The sequence below is a fragment of the Camelus dromedarius genome, chromosome 8 (genome assembly GCF_036321535.1).
Source record: "Camelus dromedarius isolate mCamDro1 chromosome 8, mCamDro1.pat, whole genome shotgun sequence".
Classification (NCBI taxonomy): domain Eukaryota; kingdom Metazoa; phylum Chordata; class Mammalia; order Artiodactyla; family Camelidae; genus Camelus; species Camelus dromedarius.
Window position 1 is genome coordinate 83,065,883 of NC_087443.1, and position 18,185 is coordinate 83,084,067.

Consider the following 18,185-nt stretch of genomic DNA (forward strand, 5'->3'; position numbering starts at 1 on the left):
TGTCTGCCCAGTGCTTACTTTTGGGGTGTGTCCACCCCGAAGGGGAAGGGGTCAGAGAGTCCCCCGAGACTTTCCTCTGAGCACTTTCCCTTGGGTCTGTGAGTTGCCTGTGACCAAAGCAGGTTTTGAGGCCCCGTCTCCCCTTTAGGGTGTCAGCGAACTGAAAACTCCTGTCCTGCACCTGTTCTGACACTGGGAGGACTTGAAATGACGTCTGTAGGTGCTGGTGACCAAGGAACAGTCCATCCCTCAGGACCGGTGACGCTTATCTGTTGTTCCTGGATGTCAGGGCACTGGCTGTCTGTCTGCCTGTCTGTCTGTCTGTTGGGATTTGGTGTTCTAATTCCCTGTGCACACCCGGCGCTAACCCTGTGGTGCGCGCGTGCTGATCCGTGACGGGGCCCCGCAGCGTTCTGAGACTCCGCGAGGCGGGTCAGGCGGTGGGACGTGGAGACTTGGTTCTCCTTCCAGGGTGAAGGGTTTTGTGGAATCCGACTCAGCGGGCAGTGACCTGTACTGACGTTCAGCGTTACTGCAAGGCTGTCTGTAGCATAAAAGGTCAGGTTTATCCTCCAGGTGGGTTCTGTGTTCTAGAGTCACTTGAAAAATCTAAATGTAAAAAGTAACGGTTTTCCATTAACTTGTTTTGAAGAAAACGTGTGTAAAGAACTCAGGTGTCTGTCTGTGAACCGTGCCTCAAAAACCTTTCCCTGCTCCTCTCCGCAATCCGTGCCGCATGACGATGTTGGTGGAACTGTTATTTGTATGATTTTTAACTTTTAAATGTTTTATGGCTAGAATTTAACAAAAAAATAACAGGATGACCAGAATCATGGGACAGCGGTGACTTCTTCCTGACACCCTTTGGTGGGCTAGGTTTTCAGCAAAGAGCTTTCCGCGGGGTCTGCCCAGTGCGCCTCGCGGCCCTCGCAGCTGAGGACCAGGCGTCTGTGACCCAGCAGTGATTTCTGGGTGGGAGACCCCAAGAGCCCAGCCAGGCGGCGCTCCATGCCGAGCTCCTGCTGGACACACGGCGCAGAGACCCCAGAGTGTCCGTGAGAGGGAGGGAAGCGGGCGCACCAAGAGGAAGGAGGGGCTGGCTGGAGGGCGACTTGCTTTCACCTAGGAGCTACAGTGGCCCCAGAGACGGCTTCTGTCCCCAGAGCACGACCCCCCTGTGCAGAGGATGTGACACTGAGCATGCCGCTGGGCCTGCGTGCACTGGGTCTCCAGCCCTGTTCCCGGGAGGTGAGGGCACCCTGCTGCCATCGGACGGGTAGACGCAGTCAGTGGGGCGGCCACTTGGTTACCCCTTCTGGTTCCCGGCAGCTGCACCCAGAGCCAGGTCCCGTGGAGCGGCAGGGCTGAGGGCCACCCAGGCGGGCCGGGCGTGCAGAGGCCGTGACCCCCGGCGGCACAGGCGAGTCCTCGCCGCCCAGCCCGCTCTGGTGCGAGCAAAAGGGGGTGGATGAGCCCCGACTGAGCCCTGAAATATTTCTGGTCTCACTGCTCCGACTGGAACACGGCCAACAGCAGCTGCCACCTCTCCTCCCTGCGTCCCCCAGGCCGGGCTTCGCGGTCCCTCAGTTGTCACTGTTTCTTGGTTGGGTCTTGTGATGGAGGCACAGATTTCACATGTGGGGGTCCTGAGATGTGAACGCTGCCTGCAGAGGGCCAGCGGGGCCTCCCGACGGTGGAGCCACATGCACGTCACCTGCGTGGGACTCCAGGACGCACCCGAGGGCCCCGCGCCACAGAAGGGCCCCGCGGCCCCGCCTGGGCTCTCGTCACAGGCACGCGTGCCCCGCCCGTCTTGAGGCCCGTGAAGACGTTACTTCTTTTACAGGCCTTTCCTTTCAGCTTCTCGGGAGTCCGTCCTCCGAGCGTGCTTGTGGCTGAGAAAGCCCAGAGGCCACGGCCAGTCGCGCCTTTGTGCCCCGGCTTTGTTTCCGATTTCACGCTATCAGAGGCCCGCGTGTTCTCCCAAGGGAAGCTGTCGGGGTGAAAGTGCGAGCGCGGAGGGCGGGGTGCCCCCTGGAGCCCACCCACCGGCCGACCTCAGCCCCAGTGGCGGGGGCCCCTGCGCCCGAGGCTGGGAAGTGCTTTCTTGCAGACGGGCTGATTCTTCTCGGTGTGAGAACAGCTAGAGTGGGGACCAGCTCCCGCCACCGGCAGTGGCCCCACCGCCTAGGTGTGGCCGCCCGGAGCCCTGGCGTGGCCGTGGGACGCCAGGCGAGGTGAGGGCGCACCCGGCTGCCCGGCTCGGTGCTTCTTCTGGAGCACTGGCCCTGTGGGGGGCAGAGGGAGTCCTGCCCTCGGCCTCACTGGGGGAAGCCCAGCGCGCAAGTCCGGCGGGGCACGGTGTGCAGCGCGCCTCACGGCGGCGGCGGAGGGGCCGACCTCGCCCGCAGGGGCTGCTGGCTGTGCTCATGGCTGGCCCAGGCTGTCCAAGTAGAGGGCGGACGCCTGCCGGAGACTGGCGGCTTCACAGCCCGGGAAGCGGCTGCACTTGGTTTTCTTTTGATTTGACTTTAAAAAGTTAACCCCGCCCCTAAAGTCTTAACCCACAAGCTGAGTGGTCAGGGCAGCAGACAGAGGACCCCGTATACGCGCCGGCTGACCACCCACGCCCTTCACGGGCAGCGGCCTCGTCACGGGCAGGTGGGCGCGCCAGGAGAACGCCAGACCTCGGTGGGGCTGGACGCCCTCGGCCCCACTCGGCCCTGTTGCTGTGGGCTCGTTCGTGATGCGCACTCCTCCGGGGGTGTCCAGGCAGAAATGGGGGCCCCCGTGTCCTGCCCTACAAGAGGTCTCAGTGCGAAAAAAAAACAGAGAAGCCCAGTTCTCCTGGCTAAGAAAATGCTGGAAGGTCCCTCGATACCTGCCTGCAGGGCGTCTAAATCTGGGGGCCAGACTGGCTCTGTGGTTTGTTTTGATTTTGTCCAGACCTCTTTGCTCCACCTGGAGGGAAGGAAGCGCAGAAGTCTCTGAGAAGCCCAGTGGGAGCGAGCGGGGGCCCTCCCTGCGCCTTGAAACAGCCTGCAGGTATCTGGCCGGCTGTTTCCCTCCGCAGACCGAGCTCAGGACGAAGCCTCGCCCCACACTTTGTGCAGCCCTGATGAGTGACTGGGCCCCAGACGATGGCCTGCTCGCCCCTCCCAAGGCCCCTCCCCAGGGCACGGATCCGGGTAGGGGGAGCCGGAGCCGGAGGGGCCGAGACCAGGAGGCTTGGGAAGGGGCAGCCTCTCCCGGCACCTTGGACTCGGGTCACCTGGCCGCGCCCACCTGTCCCTCTGGAGCAGGCGCTTCCGGAAGGCCGAGACGTGCGGCCCGTCACTGAGAACGTGCCAGGCCCGGGCTGCGGTTGCGGGAAGGATGTCGATGGCTCCCCCCACACCCAGTCTGCGCCAGAAACACCAGCCGCTGCCAGGGTGGCTGGGAGACGGAGGTGTCCCTGCTGCCCAGAAAGTGTGCATCCCAGCAGGCGGCCCCCGACGCGCCTGACCGCCCCTCCCGCAGCCCCGGGGCCCCAGCGTCCCGGGCTCACCCCCTCGCACCGACTCCCTCTGTGGGATCTGACTCCGCGTGGGCCCGCGGACCGCGTCGCAGCTGCACACTCACCCGTGGGCACTCCTGACTCCGGGTGGGGAGACCAACTGGGGTGCCCAGCCCACACGGGGGCTCTGCGGACAGGAGCCGGCTGTTTGTGTTCATTCTCGATGGGTATCTAGCACATACATCGCTTCCTCTGTGTCCTCGGGTGGAGAAAAGGTAACACGGAAGTGTGTTCTGGTTCTTTCTGCCCCTGGGCCCCCTGGGTGGGCCTGTACCGATGGACGCCCCCCATTCTGTCCTGGCTGCCCAGGACAGATGCCTCCCCCCAGCTCTCGCCACACCCCACGGCCCACCTGCCATTCCCTTCCCTCCCGCCTGAGCAGGTGCCCCCACCGCCCTGGCTCCCCTCAGGCCCTCTCCCCACCTCCCACACTGCCACTCACCTTTGCCCGGCTGGGCCCTCCCCCTGGACCCCTGCGGGCCTGCTCCTCCTCCAAGAAGATCCCTTATGGTCACCGTCGTCTCACTAGTTACCCCCGACACCCTGGCTCCCGGCATGCAGACATTGCCGCCCGGCACACAGGGGACGCCCTGGACGCCAGACGCAGCAGTTCCCGCCTGGCCCCAGCCTATGCTTGGTCCTTTGGAAATTTGGGGTCAGCTGGGGCTCCTGGGGACCCCTTCCTCTGAGCCCAGCATGCTGGGTGCAGACGGAGCCAGGTCTCTGAAATCAGAACCACAGCTGGGTCTGAAGCCTGTGGGCCATCGGCAAATGCGAACCAGTTGCTCTTTCTTAACACCTGTGGCCTCTTCAAGCAGATGGCCAGGCGGCAGCACCACAGCCCTTACCGCCGTTTAGAGACAAACGTCGCAAGGAAACTTCTGAGGGGCCTTTTACCACCGCAGATCAGAACTTGCTACACGAAACTTGGGAACGTACTTTTGGAAAGAAGCGTCTCGTCCCAGCTCTGACACCCACGCCTCCGCCCAGTCAGGCGTTACTCAGCACTTGCAGACCCAGGAGATGCAGGCTCGGGACCTTCCCGGCCTGGCTGGCCAGGGGCTGGTTTCACCTCGGGCCGTGGGGCTGTGTCCGCAGGGGTCAGGGCTGGGTGGTCTGCTCCTCCCCCGAGGGCCGGATGCAGGGCACCTCTCTCTGGCAGGGTGCAGAGGGTTCTGGAGGGCTGCACACAGTGGGTTCCTGGTGGGACCGCAGGGGCTCTGCCTCCACTAAGATTTTGAACCTGGTGCAGTCGGGGCACGGCAGGGCCGGCAGCTCCCGGAGGGGCAGGGCCAGCTGTACAGGTGCCCCGACCACCAGTGGTTTTGTATAAGTGGAGCAGCTGTCAAACCGCCCTTCTGGGCTGACGCTGGCGCCCAGGGCCTGTGGGCGCCCGTCCGGCAGCCTTGGTACCCGCGCAGCAGGTGTCCTCCCACGGCAGCAGCCGCTCCCTTAAGTTCCAAGCAAAACACCAGGCGCCCCAGGTACCAATGGAGACCGTGCTGGGCCACCTTGCCCCGCGACCTTCACGTGGCTGCTAATAATGAAGTAATCTTATATGGGTCTTTAAAAATAGCAGTTTGGGAATTTTTTTTCTCCTTTCAAAAGAGAAAATGCCTCTGTAAGCGGGCGAGCCAGAAAAGCCTGGCCTGGGGCTTTCTGCATGAGTGGTCACGGCTGCAGATTGAAAGGCCAGGGGATAGTCCTGGATGCCCGGCCTGGGCGTCTTTAAAACCCGGTAAATGAGGTGGCTCCTGGCGGGTGTGGGAGAAAGGGCCCGGAGAGCCCGAGGCACGCGGAGGCCCCTCTGTGGGGCCGGGCTGGTCAGATGTGTGTCCTTTGGGAGCGCGCCTGAAGTGTCGAGATAAAGCAATTTTTTAAGAAGTTTCCAGCAGATGCCTCTGGGAGAGACAGAGAATTTCCTGAATCAAGTCCCGGGGAGGCTGCGAGGCCGTCTGCCTGCCAAGCCCTCCGCATTCACCAGCGCTTAAGCCACTTAAGCGCATTAGCATCTGGATGGCGGGAGCTTCTGGCCTAGGGCTGGGCAGGGTGGCCACTCTGGGCTGGATTGTTCCCTGCTTGTTCTAATCCGCGTCATTTGAAGGCGGCCAGGCTGATTTGTGACACATGAGTCCAAAAGCCACTTTGGGGGGCTTGACCTGATTAGCTGTCTGTGCTCTGAATGTCAATGCCTGCTGCAGTGCGTGTTGGGGACCGCGGCCCCCTGCCCGCGCTGGGCCACGCGGCCGGGAGGGGCTCTGGTCCCGCTGCCCTCTGACGCGGGGCCCTGAGTCTCCAGGCTCCCCATGAAGTGTGGCCTCATGAGGGCTCAGCAGAGGAACCTTTTTTCAAAAGTCAAAATCAGCTCCGTTGCCCTGGTTTTTTGCTTTTGTAAAACCCTCTAAGCCTTTCTGGGAACACAGCTCTCATGATGTATGACTTGCACCCAAACCAGATCCAGTTGTGACCGCTGGTCCTGCCCGGCCGGGCCGGCAGCCCAGGCTCCACTTTCTGCCCCGGGCCTACCCTCTCGGGACCAGAAGCGTGTGGGCCGCTCCCCCACATCCTCGCAGCGCGTCTCGTGAACGAGGGGGTCTCTCGGCCTAGGTGGGGCTCTACACTCTCTCCGTGGCTCGGTGTGGTCTCAGCGCAGCCCTGTGGTGCCCAGCCGGCCCATCCTGCGGCCCCTCCCTCTGTGCTCTGTGGCCCGGCCCTCGGCCCGCTGTCCTCCCGCAACCCCCAGCGCGTGGCCTGTTTCCCCCAACTTGCCCTCGGGTCCCATCCGGCCTCCCGGTGGCCTGAAACATCACCGTCCCTCCCCCCTGGGCTGCGGAGGAGCCACCAGCCTGTCCTCAGCAAAGCCCTCGCAGACCTTCCTGGGTCGCCTGTTGGGCAGGGGGGCCAGCAACGCTGCCGGTCACGCTCCCACTTCTGTGCGGGCGGATTTGTGCTCCCAGAGCCTCCTTCTCCCTCGGCGTCCCTTGACATCCCTTGATGTCCCTTGAAGTCCTGGGACCCAGGTGGAGCAGTAGGGGTCTGCCTGGAAAGGGCGGGGTCGGGGAGATGGGTGGGAACATTTGCTTCACAGTGACACGGCTGCGGGCTGCCCTGTGGAAACCCCTAAGGTCTTAGTCAGACTGAGTTCCTTCCTTGTCCTTCCCAGACCCTCTGCACAAAGGCCACGATGCAGACAGTCCGGGCCGCTGACACCAATGAGGTCGTGAAGCTGATATTCCGTGAGTCAGACAATGACCGGAAGGTGAGCGCCCACGGTGGTGGTCAGGGCCGCACCGGGGTGGGGCGTCTGTGAAAAGTCTCAAAGAGATACAGATTACCTCGCCCGGCAGGTGACACTCCAGCTGGAGAAGAAGCTCTTCGACTACGTGAACCAGGAGGTGTTCCGGGACAACAACGGCACCGCGGTGAGTGCGCCGTCCGGTGCCCCATGCGGCCAGGGGGCCTGACTCCGCCTCCTGCTACCTCTGCCGGCCCAGGACCGAGGTCCTGGTGCTGTCCCAGCCCGGAGGCGCGTCTGGACCCTCACCCTCCCATCACTTCTCTGCCAGCCTGTTCCTTGGTGTGGCCTGTTCGCTGGCCGGGGCCACGGCCAGCGGCCTCCCTGTCCTGGGGTGCACATCACAGCTGTCACACTGCCTCTGATGCATCCCCACTGGACACACCCCTCACGGGTCAGCCCCTGGTCCCCTTCCGCCCCAGCTCAGCTCTTGTGCCCTGGCAACCCTGGGTGGCCTGGTCACCTGCTGGGTCTTGAATTTCCGTCTCACTTGTGGCCACGCGCGGTGCTCCAGGCTGCGCCCAGGGAGCGGGAGGTTCAGAGGAGGGCACACGGCCAGTCCTAGGTAGCAGGCCACACAGGCTCTGCCAGCCCCGTGCCCCTGAGTCCGTTGCACTGCACAGAGCCACCCCCAGCCCGCTCCTTTCCTCCCCTGGGTCACCCCCCAGCCCCCTGCTCCTCTCATGTCCAGCAGCCTCTGAGCCTGGACTCTCTCCACACCCCCGAGTCCATCCCTCCCTCCCCCGGGCCCTCACCTGCTGAAGGAGCCCCTCACTGCCTTCCTGCACCCCTGCCCCTCTGTCCACTCCAGCCTGGAGCCCAGCCAGCCCGGGGCTTGTCATGGCTTCTGGCCCTCAGCCACTTCCTGCCTCATCGGGTAAAGCCTGGGCCCCTGACTCCTCTCCCACGGGGGCTCCGAGCTCCCCTCCCCTCCTGCCCCACCCCGCCCTCCTCTCAGTGCACCCGGCTTGCTGCTGTCCCAGCGGACGCCCTGAGCCTCCTGCCCCTTCCACCCACCTGCTGCCCTGCGGACACTCATGCATCCCCTCGGCCAGATTGTCTCTCTGCTCCTTAAGAGCCTTGGGTCCCGGTGAGGTGGGTTCCTCCTGTGTCCCCGCAGCACCCACACTCAAGATGCTGATGGCTCAGCCTCAGTTCTGCTGAGCAGGAGGCTCCATGGGGCGGGGGCCGTGTCCAGCTGCTGCCTGCCCTGAAGAGGGAAGCGTCCCAGTGCCATCAGCAGGGCCTGGAGCACGTGGGGCAGGTGTGGGGATGCGGGTGTCCACTGTGCCCGAGTGGAGGAGACTTGGGGAGCTGTCCCCTCCCTGGGCAGCTGTGTGGCCGTCTGTGCTTGGAGAAGGCCAGGCGGGGGTGGGCCTTGAGGGCTCCCAGCACAGAGACAGCCCCTCAAAGCCGGGGGCAGTGTGGCCACCTGGGCAAGCGGAAAGCGAAGGCTCCCGGGAGGAGAAGAGTGGACATGGGGAGTGTGGTGCGGGGCAGCCGGGCCAGAACGTCCCGGGAGGAGCCGGGGGCCTGGTGGGAAGGGAGAAGCATGGGTCTGCGGCGGAGGCGGGGGTGCGTCCTACTGAGGCAGAGAGCGCGTCGCCCCCGTTAGAAGGAGCCTTTCTGTATGAAGTTGGGTCTCTTTTTGAGGTGGAGGAAAATTAGCCTGAATATTTGGAGGAAGTTTTGAATCTGACCCTAAGGTGAAGAGACGCAGTGGAGGTGCGCAGAGAGGAGGTTTGGCGTGGGCTTTTGGAGAGGCCCGCGGACCCCCCGCCGGTGTCAGGGGTCCCCTGTCGTGTCGGGGCTAGGCCAGCAGTGCCCCGCCTGTCCTTCTGCTCAGCGCGTGCGTCCCTGCATGGGTCACAGTCAGGAGGCGGGTCGCTGCCCCGGGCAGTGGGGGCAGGGGGGATAGGCGGCCCGAGGAGCCCCTGAGGCCGGGAGCAAACTGCCCGTCGCAGGATGGATGTGCTGCACCGGCCACGGCCCCAAATCCATCGCTTCCTTGATCAACCGCCGGTCTTGTTCCCGGCTGACAGAAATTTAATTCGAGCTGGCTCTGAAAATAATTATTGTGTTTTAAGAGTAGTAATCATTGGCCGGGACATGATTGAGTGTGTCCATGACTATTGACTTTTTCTATGATTTATAGCTTTGTTTAGTCGATATTCCCATCGAAATTGTATAATTAATTATAAGTGTGGCTGTCAGGGCTGCAGGATGGAGTGCCCTGGCGAGGATTTGGAGAGATTAAATTTTCCGCGGCTGTCCCAGGGCAGGGCTCGGGAATTTTCACAGCACTCGGCCTGTTGGATAGAGATGTTTTCTGTGTGTTTAGCAACTGCTCCAGCTCAGGCGCATTGATTTTCCGGCCTCTTTTTCTTTATCAGCGCGGTGGCTCTGCAGTAACAGAGGAATTTGTGCGGCCGGGACAGCTGCTGACAGATACACACGATCAGGCCGCTTTATCATTGTCCATACACGCCCTGCGCTGGTTTTCACTTTGTAATCAAGAAGAATGTTTAAGATACATGTGAGATTGGTTATCGTATTTGTGAAAAATCTCAAAGAGATACAGATTACCATTTCAACAGAAATGCAATGTAATTTCTAATCAGAAACATCTCGGGCCGGCGTTCTGTGCCGCAGCCGCGGCCACAGCTGCATTGTTTTCCGTGGCCGCGAGGCGTGGAGCCCTGGGCGCTCCCGCGGGGGCAGGTCCCACTGCCCGTCAGGGCCGGCCGGACAGCAGGGCAGCTCGGCTCAGGGTCTGGGGCTGGATCAGGGCTTAGGAGTCCAGGCTGCAGTGCAGTTTGTGTGGCCATGGGCTCACCTCTGCCTGCCCAGGCTGGACAGTCCCGGAGGCCAGGTCGGTCTGGTGTTGTCGTGGCCTTTGGTGGAGCATCCAGCTCAGAGCCTGGCGCTCGGAGAGGCCTCCTGTCTCTTGTTGAATCAGAACGAAGGTGGGTCCCCGTTTCCGGTCTCCACTTACACGACAGGCAGGTTATCAAACCCTGGGGTGCTCTGAGGGCGGTGCCGCCCGGAGAATGTGGGGGTCGGTGTGACTAGGGCCTGGTGTGGGCCTGGGACGGGAACAGGACAGCCGGACATCTACAGGGCCGAGTCCTCCCCAAACTAGCTCTGTAAACTGTTTTAGCAGCTAGAAGATTCCATCTCATTCCAAACCAGGTGTTTATTTGCTGTCATCTTGAGTTCAACCCCTAACAAGTGGGAGCGGGGGCCTCAAGCAGCCCACAGGGAGCGGTGAGCCCATCTCCGGCCCGGAGCCTCTCTGCTTCGTCCTCTGCGGGTGTCTGGCTCCCCTGCCTCCTTGCTGCGAGGTGTGTGTGTGTGTGTGGTTTGCTTTTTAACTAGAAAGTTCCCACAAGCCCCTCCCAGCAGCGGTCTGGACGAGGGCCCCGTGGACCTCTGGGCAAGTGCTGACCGCTTTGCAGGTCTCTCTGAGGCTGAACTGAAACGGGCGTGTTCAGCGGGTGGGGAAAGAAGGGCGCCCCCAGTGCGCTCGCACTCACACTCAGGCACAGGAGACCCGGCACACCTGCCAGCATGGGGGCAGGTGTGCCGCCCCCTCGCCCTGCAGTCCCCGGGGGCGTCCCAAGGGGGTCGTGGCGACCAGCAGCCACAGCCCCCTGCTGTTTGCTGGCCAGGTACTCGGTGCAGAAGTGAAGGTGGTGACATGCTCAGTTACTCTGGTCCATGACTCTTTGGCTCAGTTAGAAATTGAAAAACAAAACACACACATGGGCCTGCATGTGTACATGTGTGAGTGGAGCCCTCGGTCCAGTGTCCAGTGTCCTCTCACAGTGTTTGAGGGGAGTGAGGATCTGGTCCACCCACAGCGCCCCCACAGCCTGGTCCAGGGGGAAGGTTTTGCAGGAGGTAGCGGGTGGCGATGTCTCAGGTGCAGATGTGGAGAGAAGCAGCCACTGTCAGAGAGGGCATCGGGGCGCTGGGCCGTCCTCATCTCCTGAGGGACTTTGAGGTGGTTCTCGCACTTGTGTGGGGCCCCGGGCTTCTCATTGCTGCCGCCTCGAGCCGGGCCCTGGTCTGGGTGAACCCAGCCCCCGGGGCAGCGGGCTGCAGGGACAGAGGAGATGCAGGTGCCAGCAAACACGGGAGCGGCACCTCTCCGGGACGAGGGGAGACCTGCTGGGGTGTCCCCGGGGTAGGGGGACGCAGGAGGCAGGCCCCATCCTGTCCGCTTCCTGCTGGGGGTCTGTCCGGGGGAGGGGAGCTGTCCAGGGCAAGGGGGTGGGGAGCGACACCTGAGCAACATCTGATAAGAGGCTGGAGCCGGGTGAGTGGGGCTGGACCTGCTGGCCGGGGCTGGGCCTGCTGTCCACACCACACTCTGCAGGCTGGGGCCTGGGAGACGTCCAGGGTCCAGGGTGGCTCTGGGACTTCCCTTCAAAGTGTGAGGAGGAGAAGAAAGCGTCTGTCCCCACACCTTGGAGCTGCTGGGGCCACGTTCTAAGTGCGTGGTAAGAGCCCGGGTCCTGGTCTGCTGTTCCCGACTCCAACGGCCATCTCCTGCAGGGCAGGCCCACGTCCCCTGCCCTGTGAAGACTCTGCGAGTGAAGGTCCCTGAAGACAGGCTTGCAGTCCAGGTGCGAGAAATGTAGGGGGTGCTCCGAGCAGCAAGGGTCCAGGGACGTCAGGTAACTGAATTCTTGACAAAAACTGTAAGATGAGAATATTTTAAATTATTAAAAACACGGAAGAATCAGAAACATACATAAATGCCACACCTGAAAAAGGCAGGCAGACTAGAAAATGCACAGAGCTCCCGGAAGCGCAGCCCTGACGTGGACGCCTCCGTGGACGGCCTGGGGGCCGCACAGGCACAGCTGGGCAGCAGCTGGGAGCGACCCGCGCAGTGTGGGCATGGCGGTGGGGGGGCGTTGTGGTCCCCAGGAGCTCGATGGGCCCCTAGCCCCAAACACAAAGACAAGACTGAGGACGGCCTGAGGACAGCGATGGGCCACCAACAGGAAGGGCCCCGGACCACAGAGCCAGAGATGCTGGAGGGGTCGCCGGAGGAGCAAGGAGGCCGGGGTGACGGGGCCGAGAGGGTCCCCGGGGGTTGAGAGAAGCAGGAGTGAGAGCGTGCTGTGTGCGCTCTGTGGGCACCCGTGCGCCCATCACCAGGGGGAAGGGACGGGCCGCGTGGACTCACTGTTTCCAGAACGTTTCCTTTCTTCTCTAAGAGGCTGGGGTTTGGAAAAACTTAGAAGATGGGGGAGCTCTCGGTGGGGAAGCACGGCTGCTCACCGCCCACGCTCCCCCAGACGCTGGACCGGGTCGTCGCGGGAAGGGCAGCTGCCGCCAGCGTTTGGTTAAATGGCCGATTAGCGGGGGAGGTGCTTCCACCGTCCTTCAGGGGCAGCCCCTCTGACCCCACCGCCGCTCAGAACCACAGCCGCACCCCGGGGCCACACCCACCCGCAGACTGGCCCCTCTGCGTCAGGGCCGTCCTCCTGTCCCCTCTGGGGAGGCTGAGGATTCACGCCCCGGAATGATGAACCGCGGGTGTGTGTGCGACGTGAGGGTAGCCCCAGGCACACATGTCCACGCAGACACACGTAAGAGCGGCCTGGCCCCGGCCCCACACGCACGCTTCACCTTGAAGAGGCAGCTCCTCCCCAGACTCCTCTCCATCCCCAGCCCCTGGGGAGCTGACTTGGAGCCTTCCAGAACCTGTCTGGCCTGGAGTGCATTTCTTCTTGACTCCCCACCCGGTCCTGCCTCCCCAGCTGCACCCCGCGCCCCCGGCAGGGCTGTCAGGTGGTGCTGAGTCGGGTAGGGGTTGCCACTCGCCCTCGTTAGTGGCTGTTGGGGGCTCACAGGTGACCCCTGTGGGGTCCGGCACCTGAGCTGTGCCAGGTGGGTCTAAGGCTCTCTGTGACCCTGATACTGGGTGTCCAGATTCTGCAGGGATGTGTGTGGGGTTGAGGTTAGGCAACTGTGTCTGAAATAGCCCGGTTTGTGCCAAAGGAGCTGGGGTTCACTGCCCCCAGAGCCATAAACACCATGAACCTGCTGGCAGAGACGCAGCCCTGCCGCCCTCTGTGCTCCCCGAGGAAAGCCACTCAGCCCACGGTGGCCACGGCTGGTGTTCCACAGCGGCCCGTTCAGGGTAATGACTGTGCACGGCGCCTAACCACGTGCTCCGGGAGCGATGGACAGGGCAGCAGCCAGGAGGGAGGGCACAGTGGGGCTTCCAGGGGCCCAAACACAGCTGTGGGCCATGATGGGTGGACGTGTCCCCAGGGTGTGCCAACGATGGTGGCCAGATGCCGCCCGCGGTGCCATTCCCTCTTGGGGGCCCAAGGCCCACGGGGTGTGGCTCTGAGGAGTCCCTCGGGGGCCGGGTGGCTCTGTCAATTTCCCGCCCAAGGTCTCTGCTGGAGTCTCCTGTGTGCAAACGGGGGTCCGCTTCCCATCTCCCTCTGTGAGGCTGACGGTCTTACACTGACTTAGCTGGCCACTGCCTTAGCGTGCAGGCACTGCAGAGGTGATGCCCAAGCCCGCGTGGCTGCACCATGTGGTTTCCGCAGAGCAAGGTGGCCCTGTGTGGCCGGTCAGCATGTGCAGTGTGGAGTCCAGGAGGGAGCTGGGTCCGGAGGGGCCTGCAGGGCGCCCATGGAGCTTTCTGGCCACACTGCCTGGGTGACGTGCAGGGCAGGTGGAGGCGGGAGCCGCGGGTTTCCCAGGAGTGACGGGGGTCCCCGATGCAGACAGACCCCTCCCCCAGGGCCTCTCAGTGCCCCCAGGACAGCAAAGCAAAATGACTTTATTTTCTGTTTTTTTGTCCTTTAGCTCTTGGAATTCGACAAAGAGCTGTCTGTCTTCAAGGACAGGCTGTGTGAACTGGACATCTCGTTCCCTCCCAGGTGAGGAGCGCGCTCACGGGCCAGCAGGTGCCCGCCCTCCTGTTCCCATATCTGTGCACCGCCCGCTGCCTCCACAGAGCGCAGGGCTCTGCCCCTGGTCCCACTGTGGCCTCCAGATTGCCTGCTCTGAGTTCTGGAACTCTCTGGGACCGTGGTGGGGTGGGTTTTGGCTCTGTTTGTCTGTTTTTGGCTTTCTCGGGTACCTCAGGTTTTGCTGTGTCTGACTCTGACGTTTACAGAGTTCAAACCTGCAGCAAAAACAACACGTTCCCTTCTGACCAGCCCCAGAGGTGCTGCCCCAGACAGGCCCGGGCCGCAGAGGGGCGTGAGGTAAGGAGAGGGCCCAGGATGCTGGGCAGGCGCGGGGCCCGTGGGACTCAGCCTACCTTCAGCCCCCACCCCGGCCCGCCGCCTGGAAGGACTCAGACGCCCCGTCACGCCCGGCTTTCAGGGCCTCCTGGACTTTTCCCCTCGTCATCCACACAGCAAATGCACTGCAGGCTGGCCGAGCGGTCCTGGCCCCTGTCCTGGTGGTGACCAGCTCTCCGGCCGCCCCGTGGCAGGGGGTGGGGGGCTCAGTGCAGAGCCTGGGGCGTCCAGGCCGTGGCCAGTCGTACACCCAGGATAGTCCCTGGAGATGGTCCATCAGCGGACGGGGCTCCTGACCAGCGGCCGGGGGCCTTTTCCCACAGAGGTGTCTGTCACTGTTCTCCGCGGAGTGATGGAACCTGGCTCCTGACGGACTGCGACCTAGTGCTGTGCTCCACTTTGCTGGACGCGGTGCTGATGTTTCAGACCTCTGCCGCCCCTTCAGTTCTTGTTCTTCGCGGCTGCCTGCGGTCACGTGTAGCACGTTCGCCCCAGACAGCTACCCGCGTGACCGGGTGGGCGGGGTCGGAGGCGGAGTGCGCAGCCAGGCCAGGCCAGTGGGCCCAGGGGCTGCCCCACCACAGAGACCCTGTGGGCCCCACCCCTGCATCCGGGGTGACACCCGCCAATCCCGCCAGGCCACGTGAAGGCCTTTAACGCCATGTGGTGTTACCGGGAACTGGTGACAAAAAGGCTTCAAGTTCGTGCTTAGACTAATCTTGGTGGACAGAGACCACAAGGCTGGCCTGGCACGAGCTGTGCCCACCCGGCTCCTCTGTGTAACCAGCCGGCGTTGAGCTGACCCAGAGCTGACCGTGGGACTGGTTGTTTCTGGTGGACAGGGTGATGCGTTGTCTGCTGTCACCCCCGGTGCCCAGGGCCCTCAGAGAGACAAGCGGCCCTGACCACCCTCCGGCCTCCGGCCCAGGGTCCACTCACAGCTCCCACTCCAAGCCCAGCTTCGGGCTGACGGCAGGAGCCCCACGGGGCCTCTCCCCAGGGAGGCCCAGCGTGAACAGCCCAAAGGTGATCACTGACGCCTCTGCCCTCTGCATCCTAGCCAGCTGGGAATTTTCTAACTTACTGTTTAATTCTGAGCGAAATTGTCATTGGTTTTAAAATAAGGACATCTAAGTGGGAAGACGGGGTGGTTTAGCTGCCTTTTCCGTTAACGTGGCCGTGGTGGCATTTCCATGGCCCTGGACCCAAGTCCCCCTGGGACGGTGCCCGCTCCCTTCTAGGCAGCTGCTCCACAGTGCTCCCTCCCACTGCCCAGAACAGCCCATGTGAAGCCTCCCTTCCCTGGAACCGGACGATTCCCAAACGCAGCAGAATGCGCCCCACAGCTCCCATCTCGTCCCACCGACTGCAAGACACTGGGTGTCCCAGACTCGGGAGTCAAGGAGTCACAGATACAGCTTTGCCTGCACCTTGGGGCCGCGGCCAGGTTCCTGCTGGGGCAGCGCCGACACTGTGACAACAGGCCAGTCTACCTGTGATTGTGAACATGGAGTTTACCTTCCAGACCCCTGAGAGGGCCTCAGGGACCCCAGAGGTCCTCACGTCACAGCCAAGAACCAGCCCCAAACAGGAAGGAATCTAAATGCTGTTGATAGCGGAACGGATATTTGCGCTGAATTCCGCAGCCGGCACTGCATCACGCGAGTCTGGAGGCAAACCCGAACAGGAGTGTGCGCGAGCAGGCTGGGGTCACGACCCTTGACCTCCCAGGCCGTGGTGGAGGGCACAGGGCTGCTGGACGTGACAGGGGCTGGGCTCTGCCTGGTACATGTGCTTCAGAACGAGGTCAGCGAGAAGGTGGGAAGGTGTCCGGTCCCGGCTGCACCCACCGTTTGGTGTGTCCGGCTTATCCAGGGAAACCCCCACCGTCCCAGAGCCAGTGGGACGGGGTGTTTCTAAGGGGAGGTTAGCCACAGGGAAAGGCCAAGCGGTGGTCTTTGGAAAAGACGAAACCCCACAGAACACAGGGATAAGCGCATCCCGAGCCGGGGGGGCTGTCCTCCTAAAGTGGGCCATTCATTTTCATATGAACTCTCAGAGGCTCTTCTCAGACTTTCCTGTGGCCAGAACTTAAAGCTGGACCGCCTGTGGGTTCCCACCTGTAACGAATACAAAATGGTGACGTTCGAACAAGAAGGCCGGGCTCCCTGCTGCACGCCAGGCCTGGTGCTCGGGGAGGGAACCCAGACGGCCCTCTGTCCAGCTGGTCCCTGAGCCCTGGCTGGACGTGGCCCCCACGGACGCGTGGGGCAAGTGCTGAAGGGCAGGGGCACAGCACAGTTCCCCTGGGACGCCGGCCGGTCACCCCACGTGCCCCGTGCCTGGAGGAGGGTCGGCCCTGCGCCTCTGACCGCGGGACCCTCCTGGGACGCCTGCTCCTCATCTCCACTCGGCAGCTGAGCGCCGCTGCCGGTCCCAGCACAGCTGTGCCCCTCCTCCCTCCGTCCACTGGGAATCTCAGTAACTACCAGCGTTTGGCAGCCCAGTATTTGAGCGGCCGCTGCTTGTTGGCCTCCGGAACTCACACATGCCCACGGGGACCTGCCGCGCCGGGCGCTCTGAAGCCACTGAGTCGGCCCTCCCCACAGCGGTGCTGTGACCTGGGGACACTGAATTTTACCAGGCAAGAATCCGAGGCGGGGCCTCTGTCCCCACCCTCCCTGGGGGCCTCAGGCAGCACCCCTGCTTCTCCACTCCCACTTTGGTACAGAACCAGACGTGATCAGGCCTGGTTCAGGGGCCCCGTGCCGTCCACCTCTTGGGCCTGGCATCTCCCGCCCATGGCGGCTGGCCCTGCAGACAGTGGGCCTTTGTGCCTTCCTGGCCCTGCTGTTGGCCTCAGGGCCCCCGGTGACACCACCTGCCTGCCAGCCCGCTCAGATCGAGGCCAGCGCCTGGCCACGGCAAAGGGGCCGTTTGCCCACATCCTGAGGGAAGGAGCTTGTGGGGCAGGGAGGACAGGTGGACAATTGTTAACTTTATCACCGCGCCATTAATTACGGCCGTCAGTCCCCACCGTGTGGAGCCTGGGCTGGGCTGCCGTGTCCCCACCCTGCACAGGGTTTGCTTTCAGATAAGTCTGCGTGCACAGCACTGCATTAATCATCGTCCACACTCGGGCTCAGTGGTCAGGTCCCAGGCAGGCAGCACTCCGGCCATCCTCACAGCGGCCTGGGCAGGGCCTCACCGTGGGGAGGACGCATGTGACGCCGCCCAGCTCTCCCTCCCTGCCCCGGAGCCCACGCTGGCCTCCCGGGACCCACCGGCACCAGCACTGCCCTGCCTGCTCCCTGGTTCTGGGAGGTGCTGGGCCCCTTCCTGGGTGTGGCTGTAGGGAGGGTTGCTTGTCTATGAGGGGGAGGGTGCTGCCCCCAACAGCCCTGCCCGCTCCAGCCAGGGCCCCTCAGGGCCAGCTCCTCTCTCCTGTTGAATCAGATGTGGATGTGCCCGCAGCAGGGGGATCTGCCCAAGCAGGGAGGGGCCAGGGCCTCCTGGGACCCTGGGAACCCCTGCTGGGCACCAGGCTTGAAGGCCCAGTGGGAGGTTGGCCCCAGGCCTCCCAGGCTGTTCTCTGTCACTCCCCACCATCCCTGCGACGCCCCGTCAGCTCCTGGCATGGCCGGGCTGAACGGGGCCCAGCGCTCTGTGATCATGGGCCCAGGGTGTGCGAGGAGCAGCTCCGACACACCTGCCTTTTGTGTGCTGTTTCTCACCCAGGACCACACACTAACGCTAATCCTGGTCTTGAGTTAAGTAAATTCCTGTGGGGGCTGGGGTTGTACGTCGTGGTTTCCAGTGAAAGCATTTGTGTCCGACTGGAGATGGAGGAGGCTGAGAACCGTTAACTTAGGTTCTCTGGACCCTGACCGGGCTCTCAAGGCCTGGCCATGCAGAGAGGGAGGAGGGCGCCGAGGCCTCGCCCAGCCAGGGCCCAGGATGGAGCAGCCCAGAAAGCCACTCTCATTTCCTCCACCAGCGGCAACAAGAAAATTTAATAGACAGGAAGGAGCCATGCACAGCAAACACC

General features: G+C 63.0%; 1 protein-coding gene across 4 annotated transcripts in view; it reads left to right on the plus strand.

Annotated features, from left to right (window-relative positions):
• The window catches only part of INPP5A (inositol polyphosphate-5-phosphatase A), a 157,522-nt gene that overhangs the window by 133,430 nt on the left and 5,907 nt on the right, over window positions 1-18,185 (plus strand). For 2 of the 4 annotated variants that reach the window (XM_031462056.2, XM_010998311.3), the window contains exons 10-12: window positions 6,720-6,815; window positions 6,904-6,978; window positions 13,695-13,768. In XM_031462056.2, the coding sequence (XP_031317916.1) occupies window positions 6,720-6,815; window positions 6,904-6,978; window positions 13,695-13,768 (245 nt within the window). Of the gene's footprint in view, window positions 1-6,719; window positions 6,816-6,903; window positions 6,979-13,694; window positions 13,769-14,007; window positions 16,782-18,185 lie in introns of those variants that run through there. The other 2 variants (XM_064488577.1, XM_064488576.1) reach the window with 2 other exon arrangements.